Source organism: Tiliqua scincoides, chromosome 15 (assembly GCF_035046505.1).
Source record: "Tiliqua scincoides isolate rTilSci1 chromosome 15, rTilSci1.hap2, whole genome shotgun sequence".
In the NCBI taxonomy this organism is placed as follows: Eukaryota; Metazoa; Chordata; class Lepidosauria; order Squamata; family Scincidae; genus Tiliqua; species Tiliqua scincoides.
Window position 1 is genome coordinate 3,697,712 of NC_089835.1, and position 20,000 is coordinate 3,717,711.

Genomic DNA, 20,000 nt, shown 5'->3' on the forward strand with positions numbered 1-20,000 from the left:
CAGTTTACAAAGCCAACTGGAACCATTATGAGAGTCAAACCCACTGCTCAGAGAAAAAGGGACAGCACCCCTGAAGGCAAAGTATATACACAACGGCAATTATGTTCTAGCTGTGTCATGAAAAAAAACCACACACGCCTAGGAGCAGGATTAGAATTCAGAACAGCCCATCGTCTGCCCACTCCTCTCCCTTTTCACATGGTAACACCCGCCCTTTTCACATGGACACCTAACCGCAGTGGACATTGTCTGGATAGCGGAAGAGTCTGCCTTTTGTACTCAGTGTGGGTCGGCAAATGGAGTGTGGCACAGGTGCAAGTCTCTCGTGCCTGGTGTCGTCCCTTGTGAAAATGGGAGCCTCACACTCACCTGTGCGCCCCGCCCCTTTTGTCCCGATTTTCTGGTCCTAAAAATGGGGAATATGCACGTCCGCGAAATTTGGAGGGTGGGTGAAAGAGAGGAGTGGGGGTAAACAGGAACCCTAGCTAGCCACGATCACTCACATCAGAATAACCATGGCTTCGGCCCTCTCCTCTTCCTCAGTCCCCGTGTCAAAAGCTTCCTCTCCCCCCCCTGCCTAGCTTAATGCACTAACTGCACTGTCAGCCAGTATAGAATGAGGGGCTGGAAGGCGGCAGCTGCCAGGGTGACGTACATCTGTGTCCGGCCGCTCGGTCGGCCCAGCCCCTCTTGCACCATAGAAGGAAGGATCTTCATCCTTAAGGAACGGACCTGGGGAAGGGAAAAAAATGCACATCAGGGATGGAGCAGAAAAGCCTATTCACCTGTCCCCTCCCCCTTTAAAAAAAAATCTTGCACCCTAGATGGGTGCTTCCTGATTAACATTTTTCTCTTCCTCTTATAATACTAAGGGTCAGCGGGGGGGGGGGGGAAATCAGGCAGAGGTTCATTCAGGAGAGGCAAGAGACAGCCCTCCTTCCTGTTGCACAATTACCTTGTGGAACTCAAGGCCACAAGAGGTAACAACATCCATTCATGCAGACTAGGGGGTGTCTAACTTTTTATTTTTAGCATTGGGACCCACTTTTTAAAATGACACTCTGTCAGGACCCACCTAGCTTTACGAAACTTAACATTGCTCTAAAAAGAAATAGTATTTTTATTATTGACAAGTAATATTTGTTGGCAACAATCTCAATCCCTTTCTTGGAGTGTGGCAGCCCTAATGAATAGCCCCAAGGCTTGAGCGGCTTAGTTATGGGACCGCCAGCATTCGCCTGCCCCCACGACCGGGCGTGGAAAAAAACACACACCAGAAAAGATGCTCAAACATTTATCTCCCTAGATTTACACCAGCTTATGAGCTGCGGGAGCTCAGCTTTTTGTAGGGCAATTAGCAGCACCATAAAATATGCACATGCCTGATCTCGTCTGATCTCGGAAGCTAAGCAGGGTCAGGCCTGGTTAGTACTTGGATGGGAGACCGCCTGGGAATACCGGGGGCTGTAGGCTTATACCATGATCTCGGAAGCTAAGCAGGGTCAGGCCTGGTTAGTACTTGGATGGGAGACCGCCTGGGAATACTGAGTGCTGTAGGCTTATACCATAGTCTTTCGAGACTGAAGGTTGCCAACCATCTCTCTATACTGAAACACCCACACTGATTTTGTAATAAAATTGCTTAGTACTATATAGTTTGTTGGATAATTGTGTTACCTTGCAGATGCTCAATCTCGTCTGATCTCGGAAGCTAAGCAGGGTCAGGCCTGGTTAGTACTTGGATGGGAGACCGCCTGGGAATACCAGGTGCTTTAGGCTTATACCATGATCTCGGAAGCTAAGCAGGGTCAGGCTTGGTTAGTACTTGGATGGGAGACCGCCTGGGAATACCAGGTGCTGTAGGCTTATACCATGATCTCGGAAGCTAAGCAGGGTCAGGCTTGGTTAGTACTTGGATGGGAGACCGCCAGGGAATACCGGGTGCTGTAGGCTTATACCATGATCTTGGAAGCTAAGCAGGGTCCGGCCTGGTTAGTACTTGGATGGGAGACCGCCAGGGAATACCAGGCGCTGTAGGCTTATACCATGATCTCAGAAGCTAAGCAGGGTCCGGCCTGGTTAGTACTTGGATGGGAGACCGCCTGGGAATACCGGGTGCTGTGGGCTTATACCATGATCTCGGAAGCTAAGCAGGGTCAGGCCTGGTTAGTACCTGGATGGGAGACCACCTGGGAATACCGGGTGCTGTGGGCTTATACCATGATCTCGGAAGCTAAGCAGGGTCAGGCCTGGTTAGTACTTGGATGGGAGACCGCCTGGGAATACCGGGTGCTGTGGGCTTATACCATGATCTTGGAAGCTAAGCAGGGTCCGGCCTGGTTAGTACTTGGATGGGAGACCGCCTGGGAATACCGGGTGCTGCAGGCTTATACCATAGTCTTTCGAGATGGAAGGTTGCCAACCAACCAAAATATCAAAACACGGTTGTGTAAGAGACAAAAATATCAAAAGCAACGTAAAATACAAGGCAAATGGAGCAGCATTTAACTCCACCCCAACCCTAGGGGAGGGGAAAAAAAGGCTGCATGGAATCCCCCTGCCACCCCTACAATACTCACCATGAAATACATAAGAGAACACGAAGCCCAAGCCAGGGCGATATAATAGCCATTGCTGCCGAAGACAAGTCCGCTAGTCACAGCCAGGATCATCCTAGAAGACAGAAACGGGGTAAGATTCGGCAGTGCCAATGCAGTGATTTCAGACCAGGCTTCCACCCTCTAGCCGTGAGCCAACGTCCTAGTCAGCTTCCACCTTCAACCCAAAAGTTCAGCAGGCTTAGAGAAAGCTGACACAGCCCCGGGCCCACCCTCCAAGGCAGGTTTTGCAGCGAGGCAAAGGAGGAGCCAACTCACCCGACGTATTTATAGCCGCAGTAAGCGAGGAGGTCGAACGTGCTCAGCTCGCTCTGCACCGTGGCCAGGTACAAGCCGAGCAGGAGGGCGAGGACCTCGATCACCACCCACACGAAGGCAGTGCTGGCGCACATGCCAAGGACCTCGGGCGAGAACCTGGAGGGCAAGAGGAAATGGGCCAGGTTGGACGCAAGGTATGGGATTACAAGCCATGATGTGCATGTGCAACCTCCTGATTTTAGAAATGGGCTATGTCAGAAGGCCAGATGCAAGGGAGGGCACCAGGATGGGGTCTCGTTATTATCTGGTGTGCTCCCTGGGGCATTTGGTGGGCCGCTGTGAGATACAGGAAGCTGGACTAGATGGGCCTATGGCCTGATCCAGCGGGGCTGTTCTTATGTTCTTAAACTACAATTCCCAGGAGGCCTTGCAGGTCTCTTGTTATCTGGTGTGCTCCCAGAAGCATCTGGTGGGTCGCTGTAAGATACAGGAAGCTGGACTAGATGGGCCTATGGCCTGATCCAGTGGGGCTGTTCTTATGTTCTTAAACTACAATTCCCAGGAGGCCTTGCAGGTCTCTTGTTATCTGGTGTGCTCCCTGGGGCATTTGGTGGGCTGCTGTGAGATACAGCAAGCTGGACTAGATGGGCCTATGGCCTGATCCAGTGGGGCTGTTCTTATGTTCTTAAACTACAATTCCCAGGAGGCCTTGCAGGTCTCTTGTTATCTGGTGTGCTCCCTGGGGCATTTGGTGGGTCGCTGTGAGATACAGGAAGCTGGACTAGATGGGCCTATGGCCTGATCCAGCAGGGCTGTTCTTATGGATGGGGGGCACCTGTAGATATGTCAAAGAGACTGCTGCTCTGCTATTACGCAGGGGGTGTATGGAATTGATAAAGGGACTTAAAACAACCTCCCAATGAAGTGTTCCTCTTTGCTTTTCCATCTTCCTTTTTTTTTTTTTTTTTAATCGGGCCGTTGGGATCTTGCCAACTTTTCTGACTGTCTGCAACAATATCTAGCCATTGTGGTTTCCGCTTGCAATTTTCTTGGTATACAACTGCAGTTTTATCCCTCTCGAGGTGCTCATCGGAACACATGTTGGGAGAGTGGGGTACAAATATTTTAAATAAAGTTAAAGCTAACCAGGGGTAGGCCTGTCGTCAGCCCCCCCGCTAAAGTCATCAGTTCTGCAGTCCGAAACAAAACCATTCCTTGATTAATTCCCCCTGAGCCCGAGAATGTCTCATAAGAACATAAGAACAGCCCTACTGGATCAGGCCATAGGCCCATCTAGTCCAGCTTCCTGTATCTCACAGCGGCCCACCAAATGCCCCAGGGAGCACACCAGATAACAAGAGACCTGCAAGGCTTCCTGGGAATTGTAGTTAAGAACATAAGAACAGCCCCACTGGGTCAGGCCAGAGGCCCATCTAGTCCAGCTTCCTATATCTCACAGCGGCCCACCAAATGCCCCAGGGAGCACACCAGATAACAAGAGACCTCATCCTGGTGCCTCCCTTGCATCTGGCATTCTGACATAGCCCATTTCTAAAATCAGGAGGTTGTACATGCACATCATGGCTTATAACCCGTTAACGGATTTTTCCTCCAGAAACTTGTCCAATCCCCTTTTAAAGGTGTCTAGGCCAGACGCCATCACCACATCCTGCGGCAAGAAGTTCCACAGGCCAACCACACGTCTCGAGATGGTCACCTATGCTTCAGTCTGAAAGCTGCCTCCATGCCTGCCAACCAATGAGTTTTTGCACATCGAAAAAGGTGGGAGGTGGAAAGTGGAGAATCCCCCTTACCTTTTCTGCAAGCCGAGAGCCATCCCAGCCAGCAAGATATAGGTAATGAAGGCCATACCTGGTAAGGGAGGATAAGAAAAACCAACTGTAGAAGACAGGATCACCCCAATCATTAGAACAGGACAGAGGACACACCCTGCACCCAACTGGAAACCTGCTGTGGGGACCACTGAACTATGGTCCATCCTCAATAGACTACACCAGTATTTCTCAGACTGTGGGTAGGGACCCCCCACTTGGTGGGTTGGGACCGGATTTCTGGTGGGTCCCACATAGCTTCCAATGAAAATATGGGTGATGGGAAGACCAGATAACTCATGGCCACAAGCCCCAAGGCTACTCACAAAGCAGAGCGGCGAACTGCCCTGCCAAGAGCTGAGCTCCTGCAGTTTGCAAGGTAGCTGCTAATTGCCCTGCAAACAGCTCAGCTCCTGCAGTTCGCAAGGTAGCTGCTAATGGCCCTGCAAATAGCTCAGCTCCTGCAGTTTGCAAGGTGGCTGCTAACTGCCTTGCAAAGAGCTGAGCTCCTGCAGTTTGCAAGCTGATGTAACTACAGGGAGATCAATGTTTGAGCGTCTTTCCCCCCCCTCCCCAAGTCCCTCAATGATAGCTAGTGGGGGCAAGTGACAGCCAGGTCACAAAACCAAACCCCTCAAGCCTTGAGGATATTCATTAGGGCTGCCTCATTATGAGAGATGAATCAATTTCTTTCTTTTTTTTTTTCAAATAAAATATTACTCGTAAATAAATAAATAAAAATATTTCTTTCTAGATCACCTCTTTCAAAAAGTCTTGTAAACCTAGGTGGGTCCCAAGGGAGTGTAATTTTAAAAAGTGGGTCCTGGTGCCCACAAGTTTGAAAACCACTGCTGTAAGATCGACTACACAACCTCAGACTCACTGGGAATGTAGAGGTCGGGCGCGTTGACATCCTGCCGGGGTGGAAGGGGCACGTCTCTGTGGTAGTGGACCTCCCAGTTCTGCAGGGGAAAGATAACAGGGGTTTCGCATGTACTCTTATTCCATGTGCTCCAAGACTCCTTGCCTACACTGTTTTGAACCCTCTCCAAGTACTTCTACTCTCGAGAAATACTACAGCTTGGCCTAGACGCCTCCAGTTTCTTCTGCAGACCGTATTCTCCAAGTTACAACTTCTAAATCAGGGGTGTCCAAAGTTTTTGGCAGGAGGGCCGCATCATCTCCCTGACACTGCGTCGGGGGCCGGGGGGGGGGAAATCAATTTACATTTAAAATTTGAATAAATTTACATAAGTTTACATAAATGAATATATTAAAGATGAACTTCTATGAATGAATGAAAGGTCTTGCAATAGCTCAAGACCTATAAAGACCTGGCACAAAGCAAGGCCGGCCTTTCCTTCGCTGCCTCTGCTGCATCACAGACGTGAAACAGAGAGCAGTGGAGGGAGCTCTCATCCCACGGCTCCCGTGAGAGGTCAAACAGTCGCCCTCAAGCTGAAAGCAGTTGCGTCGGGCCAGTGTTGGCTGCAACAAACCTCCAGAGGGCCAGAGGCTCACTGGAGACTGGGCGCTCCCTGAGGGCCGCATTGGGAGTCCTCGAGGGCCGCAAGTGGCCCCAGGGCCGGGGTTTAGGTACCCCTGTTCTAAATGAAGACTTCCAGTATACCTGCTCCCCCCCCACCAAAAAAAAAAATGCTAGTACAGTAGGGAGAACTAGCCTACTCCCTTTTGAGTAGGGAGGGTCTAGAATTTAAAATTGAGATTCCTCACCAGAGGGCATTTGGCCTTCGTTTTGCTGAAGATCTTCCATGATCCAGTGTGGGTGGCAGACCTGTTTTGTGGCAGCCTAAATGCGTGCTGTCAGACCTATGGCTGCTCACAGCACTATGGAAGAGGCACTCTGCACTCGGGCAGGGGAAAGGTGCTCAGTACGTGCTGCAAGGTACAGACTTTCTTCAGATCTACAGCGTGCACCAGATTCCGCTTCCTCGCCGAAAGCATCAGGGGGAGCCCCCAAGGGTGCAGCTCCTCAATTGCCGCTTGGCGCTACCCACTAGAACCAGGGCCACGCGCCGTCCCCTCTTCCATACCTGGTGTACATAAGGAAAGAGCAGCAGCGCCAGCTTCTTCAACACGTACGTTGTGTCCACCGCGAAAAAAAATTTCAGCCTGTCCACGGAGACAAACCTGTGAATCTAGCAGAAGCAGACACAAAGAGGCTGGGTTCAGACATGACACAGAACGGCGGATCGTACTCATCACAGCCAAGCACAGCCTGCTTCACAGCCTCCCAGAGTGCAACAGGGAAAGTGTCATTTATCACTGTGGGCCTGTGGTTGCTCATAGCACTATGGAACTCTGCGCATGGGCAAGGCGCTCAGTACATGCTTTCTTCAGATCTACAGCGTGCACCAGATTCCACTTCCTCGCCAAAAGCCCCTCGCCCTTTCCATCTGCTCCGCTTCATAGATTCCCACAGCCGTGGAGCAACAGTCCCTCGAGGCAGAAATGCGGCCCTAAACCGTGGCTCGTCAACACCTGGTGAATTCAGACCTAACAGTCACTTGGGAGCTTGCAAACCCAGCTTCAGACAGTGGGGTCCAATCCCAAACTGTCACCGCCTCAATAAATAAGTAACAGCCCAATCCTATGCATATCTACTCAGAAGCAAGTCTCGTCAGAGTCAATGGGGCTTACTCCCAGGAAAGTGTGCATAGGATTGGGCTGTAAGTAAGTAAATAAATAAATGCAAAAGTTTAAAAAGCGACAGAGGAAGTTGTGTACATAAGCCCAAGTGCTTGTCTGGCTCCGTCATCCTGTGGTCAAAGGGAGAGTAAATCCTTCCTAGGTGTTTGTACAGTATAGCTCAGTGGTTCTCAAATGTCGCAGCCCTGGGACCCACTTTTTAGAATGACAATCTGGCGGAACCCACCTAAAGTGATGCCATTCACCTGGGAGAGGCATCACCAAGCAGGAAAATTTTGAACACCCCCATAAGACTAAACCAAATCAAGTAAGGAAATTTAAAGTTTGCAATCACGATAAAGGTTAAATAAAGAAGATCCCTCCTAACTCTCCCATGCAGTTGCTGGTATGTTTAAAAAAAAAAAAGTTCCCCAAACATCCCAAAGGCTGCAATCTTATCCACATTTATCCAGGAGTAAGCCCCACTGACTTTCATGGTTAAAAGCATAAGAACAGCCCCACTGGATCAGGCCATAGGCCCATCTAGTCCAGCTTCCTGTATCTCACAGCGGCCCACCCAATTCCCCAGGGAGCGCACCAGATAACAAGAGACCTGCATCCTGGTGCCCTCCCTTGCATCTAGCATTCTGACATAACCCATTTCTAAAATCAGGAGGTTGCGCATACACATCATGGCTTGTATCCCGTAATGGATTTTTCCTCCAGAAACTTGTCCAATCCCCTTTTAAAGGCGTCCAGGCCAGACGCCATCACCACATCCTGTGGCAAAGAGTTCCACAGACCGATCACATGCTGAGTAAAGAAATATTTTCTTTTGTCTGTTCTAACTCTCCCAACACTCAATTTTAGTGGATGTCCCCTGGTTCATATACGTACAAAAGTTCATATACAAAAGCATATACATAGTAGCCTGTTAAAAAGCATAGATCTGTCACAATTCCCCAAATGCAGTCACCATGAGAGCATCAAGTCTAATAGATTAAAAATAAAATACACTTCGAGATGAATGGGGAATCTGTAATGGAAGATCAGAAGATCATTTTGTGGATGATGTGGTGTTGACAGCGATTCCATGTTTTGACAGCTAGTTGACAGCTCTGGGAAGGGCAGGTCTGGCTCCACAGCTGTAATCCTTCAAGGCCAATGGAGACCTGGTTGGACACCTGAGTTTCATTTGACCTTGATGGGGCTTTGAAGGAGCTAAGGAGGTAGCTCACAGCTGAGCTGTGTTTGCACTTAATGGAACACAAAGGATAAAAGGCAGCTTCAGAAGGACCAAAGGAGCCGGAAGGGGGACGCTGACCCAGAGGAAAACCCTGATCCAGAGGGAGATGCTACCTGACCCGGAGGGAACCAGACCAAGAGGGCTACCTGACCCAGACCTACAAGAGAAGGGGACTGCCAGGACTCTGCTGGAGGACACTGAAGACTGGGAAGACTGGACTGTGCTTTGGAGACCGGATTGGACTTGAATTGGAGGCTTCAGACCTTTATGAGTTAAGTGGAGTTTTGGGGAGGGAAAACCTCTGGACAAGAGGACTTGCAGGGAGTGTCTGTGTTCATAGCAATAAATTTGGGTAGCTGCTATAGGTAAGGAGTTCTGTGTTCATTCTTTTGCACACCACAGCGGTTGTTCTAGAGATAAAGAGGGTGTTAATTAGCCAAAAAGCGGGCATTAGAAGGGAGTTGAGATATTTGGACTGAACAGGATCCACCTGAGATTGGCTCACAACCTACTTAGTGGGTCCCGATCCACAGTTTGAGAAATACTGGTATAGCTAATAGATTCAATTTTTCCCCCCACAGGCAATTAACGGCTAAAAAGAAACCTGTTCAATGGCTTTTGATGACTATTGGCTACTGTTATGTGACAAACATAAATACTTCCTAGACCAGTGTTTCCCAAACTGTGGGTCGGGACCCACGAGGTGGGTCGCGAGCCCATTTCAAGTGGGTCCCCATTTATTTCAATATTTTATTTTTAATGTATTAGACTTGATGCTCCCATGGCCTGCGACTGCACTTGGGGAAAAGCTACAGACCTGTACTTTGAACAAGCTACTGTGTATATGCTTTGAACAATGATAGTAAATGGGAATTGCTCCTGGGGTAAGTGTGGGTAGGACTGCAGCCTAGAATTGTTAAAAAAAAAAAAATCACCCTGCTTGATGATGTCACTTCTAGTTATGACATCACTTCCAGTGGGCCCTGACAGATTCTCATTCTAAAAAGTGGGTCCTGGTTCTAAATGTGTGAGAACCACTGTCCTAGACTATATGGAGAAATAGTTTGGTCATTAGAATAGAATGGCCTCTGACGCATTCTCGGCATCACCTGGCAGGACAAAGTTCCTAACAACCCAGTCCTGGAACGTGCTGGAATCCCTAGCATGTATGCACTGCTGAAACAGAGACGCCTGCGTTGGCTTGGTCATGTCGTGAGAATGGATGATGGCCGGATCCCAAAGGATCTCCTCTATGGAGAACTCGTGCAAGGAAAGCGCCCTACAGGTAGACCACAGCTGCGATACAAGGACATCTGCAAGAGGGATGTGAACCTTAGAAGTGGACCTCAACAGGTGGGAAACCCTGGCCTCTGAGCGGCCTGCTTGGAGGCAGGCTGTGCAGCATGGCCTTTCCCAGTTTGAAGAGACACTTGGCCAACAGTCTGAGGCAAAGAAGGAAGGCCCATAGCCAGGGAGACAGACCAGGGACAGACTGCACTTGCTCCCGCTGTGGAAGGGATTGTCACTCCCGAATTGGCCTTTTCAGCCACACTAGACGCTGTTCCAGAACCACCATTCAGAGCGTGATACCATAGTCTTTCGAGACTGAAGGTTGCCAACAACGACAGTTCGCATAAGACATGCTGTTGGTTTTGGGGGGACCGGCTGCCACTTAAGGCCAAGAGAGTCATCAAGCATAGGGTTATCAAATAACGGGATATAATACAACAGGTAAGTCGGCCTGTCACCCCGCAGACCCTCCCCCTTTACCTCCTTGTGCACGATATCCTTGCCCTGAGATGCAATGTTAGTCCCGTAGGCCATCGCTACGTTGGCCACTGGGTCGGCGAAAATCTGGTTGAAGCCCATGTCGATCCCCGGGGCGGGGTAACCCGCCTGCTGTTGACCGTAGGCAGAGCTGGTGTCGTCAAAGAGCTGGGGGGCATCTGGATTCTGGGGCACCATCGGGACTCTGGCCCTGTGCTTGGAACCTGTAGGGGAGGAACCCAAGTGGGAGCTGAATCAGTTTGGTAAGAGGCAAGAAATATTATAGCTCTTTGCAAATATGCAGAGCACTTCACATGTCTTGTCATGTGACAAACCTGTAAAGGGAAGCTCTTATTCCCATTCTGCAGATGGGGAAGACTGAGGCCAAGTGGTTTGCCCAAGGCGCTCGCTGCACAATGTCTACTCAGAAGTAACTTCCACCCAATTTAATTGGACTTACTCCCAGGAAAGTGTGCGTAGGATTGCAGGCTTAGTGAGGATTCAGGGTAGAGGCAAGATTTGAGAAGGGGAATTACTGCTTCTCAACTGCAATCCTACCCTCACTTTCCTGCGTGTAAGACCCAGTGAACACAATAGGACTTACTTCTGAGTAGATCCGGTTAGGATTGTGCCCTCAGTCTCTTAACCACTAATGCACATCAGTTCTATTCCTCTATCTCCTGCCTTCCTTGTAAGTAGAAAGCTAGCACAACAGAGGATGTTCTGGGAGTCTTATATAGCATGGGGGACATTCATAAACAGCAAGCCCCCCATCCACCACCTCCTGTGTAGATGGAATGGTAAATTTCTTGGATCTCGTCTGATCTCGGAAGCTAAGCAGGGTCAGGCCTGGTTAGTACTTGGATGGGAGACCGTCAGGGAATACCAGGTGCTGTAGGCTTATACCAGAGTCTTTCAAGACTGAAGGTTGCCAACCAACCAAATTTTTTGGAACAGAAATCTTGGATGTTAGGTCTGGTAATGCACCACATATCCTGAAGAGACAGTACAGTGTAGTGGTTAGCATGTTGACACATGGAATGCGGAGATTCAGGTTCGAATCTCTACCCACCACAAAGCTTACTGGGTGGACATGAGGCCAATCCCACAGGGCTCCTGCAAGGCGAGAACGGAGCAGCCTCTACCGAATGCCAGCCTGAATAGCCTGGTCTTGATATAAAAACATTAACAAATTTTAAAAAATCAATAACGAACAGGAATAATCTACACCAGACAGGTGACTAGCAGAGTGACTAGAGGACTCTCCAATGAATCAGGACTTCTTTAGTTCAAATGTCATCTCTTGCCATGACATCTCTCTCAATGGCCTGAAACAAACCGTGTTCCTGCCAGCCTCGGTCTTCCCCATCTGTAAAATGGGGATAATACAACAACTCTTAGCAGGAAAGCATCATCTCAAGATAATTATATGCTTTGCACACTCCATTACACAAAAGTGATAGGGGTTTACAAACTTTTTTGGGGTGGGAGAGGGAAGAGGGAGAAGATTGTGTCAGAGGGGCGGCAGGGTCAATGCTGAACATTTCACCAGGGCAGAGGTCTGTGCAGAAGAGGCATCAAATATCCTGAAATTCCAGACTGGGATTGGGAGAGCGTAACCCGGCTTCCAGCTAAAAGCAACAGAATGTCCTTGTTTTGGAGTTCCTTGGAGAGGACAGAGTGGTAGGCGAGAGTCTGAAAATGGTGTGGGGGTGGGTGATCTGTTGGAGGGGGGGCTTTAAAAAGGCAACTTAGTGGTGGGGAGTCACCAAAAGAGTTTTGCCAGAGGCACAGGACACTGTAGAAGCCCTAGAGCCGGTTGAGGCACCAGGATGAAGTCTCTTGTGATCTGGTGTGCTCCCTGGGGCACTTGGTGGGCCGCTGTGAAATACAGGAAGCTGGACTAGATAGGCCTATGGCCTGATCCAGTGGGGCTGTTCTTATGTTCTTAACTACAATTCCCAGGAAGCCTTGCAGGTCTCTTGTTATCTGGTGTGCTCCCTGGGGCATTTGGTGGGCCGCTGTGAGATACAGGAAGCTGGACTAGATGGGCCTGTGGCCTGCTCCAGCGGGGCTGTTCTTAGATTCTTAAACTACAATTCCCAGGAGGCCTTGCAGGTCTTCTTGTTATCTGGTGTGCTCCCTGGGGCACTTGGTGGGCCGCTGTGAGATACAGGAAGCTGGACTAGATGGGCCTATGGCCTGATCCAGTGAGGCTGTTCTTATGTTCTTAACTACAATTCCCAGGAAGCCTTGCAGGTCTCTTGTTATCTGGTGCACTCCCTGGGGCACTTGGTGGGCCGCTGTGAGATACAGGAAGCTGGACTAGATGGGCCTAGGGCCTGATCCAGTGGGGCTGTTCTTATGTTCTTATGATGCAAAGAAGAACCAGAGATTCAAGAGAAAATTGGGCAGGTTTTTTTTATTTTAAAAAAGTGATTAAAAAGCTTATGGGGGGGATGAAGTTTTTTTTTGGGGGGGGGAACTGAGTGCCAAGTTCCATAGCACCATCAGCAGAGCAAAGATTTAAAGACTGCCAAGACCCTTTGGGACACAGAAGCCCTGGCATCAGGAAGAAACAGGCCTAGGGCACTCTGAGTCAAAGAAATTTAATTAATAAACAAGAGACATGGGGTGTGTGTGTGTGAGCATCTAGGGACAAAAAACTGCCATATTAGGGCACTGGTTCTTCAAGACGTCAGGCAGGAAGCGCAAGATCCTGTAAAAGGAGATGAAAGAGATCACCCCCCTCCCACTGTAGAGCTATGGCTCTCCCCACATTTGGGACTGACAATTTTTTTAAAGGCACTGGAATGGCTAAGAAGCGCTGGAATGTATTGAATTTATGTCCAAGGTTTAGAGCAGAAAGTCTTTCCCAGCTTGGACCTTTTTAAGCAGAGGTTCCAGGGATCAGGGCCTCCTGTGTGCAGATTAGAGACAATCAGAGATTTTGCCAAGGGTTCAGTTGGGGGGGGGGGCTGGCTTTTCACTGTACGAACACCGATGCGACAAACTACATAGTTAATTGTCATCAAGAATATTTATATACTGCTTTTCAACAGGACGAGATCACAAAGCGGTCTACAAAGCGAAATAAAGAAAGAAAGGTTCCCTGCCCCAATGGGCTTGCAAACTAAAAAAAAAATAACAATTACAGAAGGGCCCCCAGCAACAGTCGCTGGAAAAGACCACATGCCGGGGTGAAGAGGGGGAGTTGCTCTCCCACCGTTAAATAGAAGAGGACACCATTTTAAAAAGGTGCCTCTTTGCCCAGTTGGAAGGGGTTAGAAGTAAAATATTGATTTAACAGGTTAAAGGGGGGTTTGTCCATGAACACTAATGGTCAGTTGAATATGAACATAAGAACCTTGCTGGATCAGACCAAAGGCTCATTAGTCCAGCTTTCTATATCCATAGTGGGCCCCCAGATGCCTTGGGGAACACCCAAGACCACAAGAGTTTGCATCCTGTTGCCACTCGCTTGCATCTGGCCTTCTGAGGTAGCCCACTTCCAAAACCAGAAGGTTGCACAAACCCATCCCGGCTTGTCGCCTGTGATGGACTTTTCCTCCAATCCCCTTTCAAAAGCATCTAGGGCAGGTGCAGCATTTGGTGGGCCGCTGTGAGCTACAGGAAGCTGGACTAGATGGGCCTGTGGCCTGATCCAGTGGGGCTGTTCTTATGTTCTTAAACTACAATTCCCAGGAGGCCTTGCAGGTCTCTTGTTGTCTGGTGTGCTCCCTGGGGCACTGGGTGGGCCGCTGTGAGATACAGGAAGCTGGACTAGATGGGCCTATGGCCTGATCCAGTGGGGCTGTTCTTATGTTCTTAACTACAATTCCCAGGAAGCCTTGCAGGTCCCTTGTTATCTGGTGTGCTCCCTGGGGCATTTGGTGGGCTGCTGTGAGATACAGGAAGCTGGACTAGCTGGGCCTATGGCCTGATCCGGTGGGGCTGTTCTTAAGCCATCCCCATATCCCGTGGTAAGGAGTTCCACAGACTAATCACACACTGGGTAAAGAAATATTTTCTTTTGCCTGTTCTAACTGGGATGTCCCCTGGTTCTGTTGTTGTGTGTCTGTGGGGACGACGACGACAACATCCCTCTATCCAGTCTATCAATCCCCTGCATAATTTTGCACGTCTCAAATAGTTCAAAATTTTTTTACATCATGTGTTGAAAGAGATCTTCACTTAGGAATACTTGCAAATTTAAATATTTAGGATTTGTAACTTTGTTTTATCCTCTCTGCAGAATAGTAAACTTTTGTGGGGTTTTTTTGGTCATGTTATGGAATGGGTTAAGGATGTTATGGATCCCAAAGGATCTCCTCTATGGAGAACTCATGCAAGGAAAGAGCCCTACAGGTAGACCACAGCTGCAATACAAGGACATCTGCAAGAGGGATCTGAAGGCCTTAGGAGTGGACCTCAACAGGTGGGAAACCCTGGCCTCTGAGCGGCCCGCTTGGAGGCAGGCTGTGCAGCATGGCCTCTCCCAGTTTGAAGAGACACTTGGCCAACAGTCTGAGGCTACGAGGCAAAGAAGGAAGGCCCACAGCCAGGGAGACAGACCAGGGACAGACTGCACTTGCTCCCAGTGTGGAAGGGATTGTCACTCCCGAATCGGCCTTTTCAGCCACACTAGACGCTGTGCCAGAACCACCTTTCAGAGTCTTTCGAGACTGAAGGTTGCCAACAACGATATGGAATGGGGCATTGGAGGTTTAGACTAGTTTGGGAGGGCCCCAGCATGGACTCATCTGGTGCTGTATATACATAAGAACAGCCCCACTGGATCAGGCCATAGGCCCATCTAGTCCAGCTTGCTGTATCTCACAGCGGCCCACCAAATGCCCCAGGGAGCACACCTGATAACAAGAGACCTGCATCCTGGTGCCCTCCCTTGCTTTGGCATTCTGACATAGCCCATTTCTAAAATCAGGAGGTTGCACATACACATCATGGCTTGTAACCCGGAATGGATTTTTCCTCCAGAAACTTGTCCAATCCCCTTTTAAAGGCGTCCAGGCCAGACGCCATCACCACATCCTGTGGCAAGGAGTTCCACATCTTTCCATATAAAGAAAGACTACTGAGCTAAGTGCCCCCATTATTACTTAACATACTAATCTACCTTTTTCCGAGTTAGGCTCTTGGTGCTTATGCTTAATAGCAAAGGTTTTCCAAGTTTTCCAGCCCAGGGGTCTTTCTTCACACGCAAAGCAGGGTTGGTTTGACCACTGAGCTAGGACTGTAGCACACACATGATCTATAGGCATATGGCGAACATAGATATCACTCTCATCCTCTAAAATTGAGCATCGGGAGAGTCGGAACAGACAAAAGAAAATATTTCTTCACCTGGCGTGGAATTAGTCTGTGGAACTCCTTGCCACAGGACGGAGTGATGGCATCTGACCTAGATGCCTTGAAAAGGGAAATGGGTAGATTTCTAGAAGGAACGACCATCATAGGTGACAAACCATGATGGGTACATGCAAACTTCTGGAGAAGTAGGCTACCTACTTACCTACCTGCTACTTCAGAAGTAGGCTACCTCAGAAGGCCGGGTGCAAGGGAGTGGCACCAGGATGCAGGTTTTGGGTGCTCCCTGAGGCATCTGGTGGGCCACTGTGAGATCCAGGAGGCTGGACTAGATAGATGGGTCCGTGGTCTGATCCAGCAGAACTCATTTTATGCTCTTATGTACCCTTGTTCTGACTCTAGAAAGCTCACTACTGTCTGCCCTGCCAAGCAAGCAGCTCATTCCCAGTTTGGTTACTGGAAATCTTGGTGGCATGGGGCAGAGGCCTCTTTGAACCTGGATGTGCCAAGCACAGGTGCCACCCCCTGAGCTACAGCCCATCTGCCACAAACTTGGCAAGATTCCTGGCGGGTACAGAGAGCTAGTTGCCTTACAAAGCCAGACCACTGCTCCAGCTAGCCCAATATACTGTGACCCGGTGGCAGAGCTAGATAGGTGCAGGGGTAAAAATTGCACCAGGCTGTAGGCTGCCTGGGGGCAACAGTCTGGTCGCCCACCCTCGCAATTGCTACGCCACTGCTGCGACCACCCAAAGGGCTGCCACCGAGTGACTCAGGCAAGGCAGGGATTCTTCCATGGAGCTTCTGACTATCCTCCTTGACAATCTCTCTCACTCCTGACACACCTACAAACTCAACTATAGCCCACCCAGGCCTCTCTCTTTGCCAGCAGGGCCCTCCAGCAGGCCACCCAAAACTCTTGTGTGCAAACTTTTCCCACCCTTTGCATGCACAAAGACCCAAACACGTGCCCTGCCTTGCAAATTTTTACACAACAATTGTGCTGGCTGCAGAGCTCCTGTTAACGCCCCATAAACCCAAGCCTACTCAGGAGTGAGTGTGCAACATTAAGGAGGGGATCTAGGGCAGATTCCTTCCAGTGCCACCCCCAGCTGGAATTTTATCAGGGGGCACAAAGCTTCTTCTGGGCCTCTTCCCTTCAGAAATGATCATAATCTCATACCATCGTTGGATTAAAATTTCTACAAATTACAATATCCGGCTCCCCTCCCTTGGCTTTCAGGACCCCTTTGAGAGCCCAGGCCCAGGTACAATGTACCCCCTGCACCCCCCCATGGGACCTGGTGAGCCAGGAAAATTTTAGGGCCCTCTCCTTTGACTCCTGGACCCCCTTTTTGACCCTGGCCCCAGGTACAGTGTACCCCCAAACCTCCCTCTTTTGGGACCTGGTGAGACAGGAAATGTATGATCCCAGGAAATCTTAGGGCCCCCTCCTTTGACTCCTGGGCCCCCTTTTTGACTCTGGACACAGGCCCAGTTTACCCCCAGCACCACCCCCTTTCAAGGGCCCTGCCAGCTGGACACCACTGGCTTGCCCACCCAGATCTCCAAGGAGGTCAGCCCCACTTGGAAGGGGGGGTAACAACCACCTCCCCAGCCAAATCCTCACCACCACCACCACCACCACCACCAGGAAGGCCTAGCTTGCCCTCCCCCCCACCTCTTCACCCCCCCTTCAAGGCCTTACCTGAGCCCCCATAGCCAGGGTGGTAAGACATGGCGCCCCCCCCTCTTTAAAAAAGTGCGATCAACTTGCAAGAAGGGGGTGGAAAAAAGAGAGCCTCTCCTGGAAGCAGAGTCCAAGCCACGTCCTCAAAGCCTTGCCATCCTCCGCCTCCCATTGGCTACGGCGCGCGGATTGTGCGGGCCCCTCGTCGCTGATTGGCTGCCAATGTAGCCATTTCTTGTTCAGTCCCCCCAGCTGCACTAAGGGGGCGGGGTTTAGTAAGCGCATGCGCAGATGCGCAGATGGAATCTCTCTTTTTTAAAATGAATTGGGGCTTGTTCAATAGTGTGGAAGGGGTGCAAGTGGGTCCAGGTGTGGAAGGGGTGCAAGTGGAAGGGGTGCAAGTGGGTCCAGGAGGTCCTGGTGGGCATATCTGGTTCCCAGATATGGCTCTGGGAAGTTCACAGATCACATGGAGGCCTCACCCACCCCCTGTTTGCCCCTCCCCCCAACTTCTGGTAGATCCAGATAGACTGCTTTGGAATATGGAGGCTTCATTCCTTGCCTTTGAGATCAGCAGGAACAAAAGACAACCGCAAATGAAAACACAGCAGTTGCTTTTGTCACTACTAACAGCCCAAGCCTCTACATGTCTGCTCAGAAGCAAGTCCCATTAGTGTCAATGGGGCTTACTCCCAGGAAAGTATGGATAGGATTGGGCTTTCAAACCTCACCAGCTTGCAATTCAAGCAAAAACACAAGATTTAGAAAATTCCCAGATTTTATTTTAATCTTTTTAGAATCCAGAGTTTCTACGTAGGATGTGCGGAGAGAGATCAGATGCAGCCTGATCTCCCCAAGGGAGGGGGGGTCACATCCCAAGGGAGGAGGGTCTTGGTGATACGCCACCACTTTATTCGGTTTTGTTCAATGGCGGTTTCTTGCAGTGATAGAACAAAAAATCCTCTGTAACGGCTGCAATCCTACGCTTCTCTGGGAGCAAATCCCACTGAATTTAATGAGCCTTACTACTGAGTAGACACAGAATCGTAGAGTTGGACCTTTCAGGTCCATCTAGGGATGTGCGGGAACCACTCCCTCAAGTCTCAAGTCCTGAGTCTCTGCCCCTCTTGACTCGAGTTGCAAATGAGTCACAATGGACGGCCGTCGCAACTCATCCAGAGTCCTTTTGGAGTCAATCAGGCTCGAGCCCGAGTCTTTTCAAAAAGCGAGTCAAGCCGCAGGTCAGCTTTGGCTTTGCAGAAAACACAGAGTTGCTGGTGGGGTGTGTGTGTGTGTGTGTAGTTCTCATTTAACAGTCCTCAGATGTCTCCATTCCATATGCTGTCAGCGGTGTGCTGAAGTCCTTCACTTCAACCACTCTTCCTCCTGTGTCCTGGTTACCTCTGCCTTTTTCTGGTTCCTCCCCACAACCTCATGAATCCTCCCTCCCTCCATCCCCCAGCCCTTGCCTCTTGGAGCCAACCCACCCTCCTCTCATCAACTCTGTTGCTCCTTCCGCTTTGAACACAGCTTCCAGATCGCCCATGAGTTCTTTTGGGGTGCTGTGGAAGAGGCAAAAAAAAAAGTAAGCAAGCACACAGAGACACACAGCGGACCGGGCTGGCGGGCAATAGACTCGAGTTCCGAAACTCGAGACTACGTGTCCAGACTCGGTTCCAAGATACGAGTCAGTTCTGGGTTCCAAAAACCCATGTAACTCGAGTCGCAAAAAACACGTGTGTTTGCAACACGGGTCCAAGTCATCTGAGTCGTGGCCCATCCCTGCAAGGTAACTTTGGAATGTTGCAAGGGCATAGACGGAACAGATGGAGGGTTTGAAGACACAACAATGGCTGGAAGATACAACATGAATCATACCATTCCAGGCTAAGTGCTTGATGCGTCTGAGGTTTATGCGCGCGCCGCACACACTTCTTTCCTGGTGGCATTTAATGAGCGATTGTGTGACTACATTCACTGTCTCACTTAACCCCTGTTAAATTTAGAATCGATGTACTTCCTCCCCTTAATAATTCATAGCTCTTTCTCTGCAAACCTTTCGGGTGCGCATCATGATCAGTTGTCACAATCTGTGCAAAAACCCTGGCCCTCCTCCCCTGTAAGCCATTCCTTCTCTCTCTCTCTCTCTCTCTCTCTCACTGTCATTCTCTCATCACCTCCCACCATCTGTGCTTGAGATGCCACAGCCACACACAGTGTTCTTCGGGACATCTCCAATGTGTGATTGAAAGCATATGGCCCACAAAATCACTCGAGGCAACCTGTGCGGCATTGGTGCAGAGCTGAGTTTCTTTCAGCCTCGTTGAGCTTGTTCTTTTTTTCTTTCCTGGTGCTTGTAACAGAAAGGCTGGATCTGTGCATGAGAGGGGGGCGGTGATTGAATAGAGTGTGTTTGCCGATTGAGAAATGCAGATGGGCAATCACATTTTTTTTTTGGCATGATCTCCAAAGACTGCAAGCAGAAAGTTAGCACCACAGGGAGAGGGCTGTGTTAGAACTGTATTCCCTTTGGAGCTAGCTTTCCTCTTGTGCAGAGCAGGGCCAGAGCCATAAAAGGAGGCGGGGGAGGTCTAATGACACAATGTAGGCAG

At 49.8% G+C, this 20,000-nt stretch overlaps 1 protein-coding gene across 1 annotated transcript; it reads right to left on the reverse strand.

The window, feature by feature from the left end:
• Window positions 1-6: 6 nt before the first annotated feature.
• Window positions 7-17,536, reverse strand: YIF1A (Yip1 interacting factor homolog A, membrane trafficking protein). Its single transcript, XM_066610256.1, has 8 exons — window positions 17,407-17,536; window positions 10,374-10,594; window positions 6,763-6,867; window positions 5,592-5,670; window positions 4,691-4,748; window positions 2,877-3,032; window positions 2,580-2,673; window positions 7-732 (listed from the first exon to the last, which is right to left on the reverse strand). Exons 1-8 carry the CDS (start codon window positions 17,435-17,437, stop codon window positions 583-585), a joined length of 894 nt encoding a protein of 297 aa, XP_066466353.1. The 5' UTR covers window positions 17,438-17,536; the 3' UTR covers window positions 7-582.
• Between the last annotated feature and the right edge of the window lie 2,464 nt (window positions 17,537-20,000).

What these genes read in the sequence shown, in the direction of transcription:
- YIF1A (XM_066610256.1), bottom strand. Translation starts at nt 17,437, where the DNA reads ATGTCTTACCACCCTGGCTATGGGGGCTCAG. An exon ending in GCTCTCGGCTTGCAGAAAAG is followed by an intron (nt 3,033 to 4,690) that starts GTAAGGGGGATT and finishes CTTGCCCTCCAG; the next exon opens with GTTCTCGCCCGAGGTCCTTG. An exon ending in GTTCTCTTATGTATTTCATG is followed by an intron (nt 733 to 2,579) that starts GTGAGTATTGTA and finishes TCCCTTCCCCAG; the next exon opens with GTCCGTTCCTTAAGGATGAA.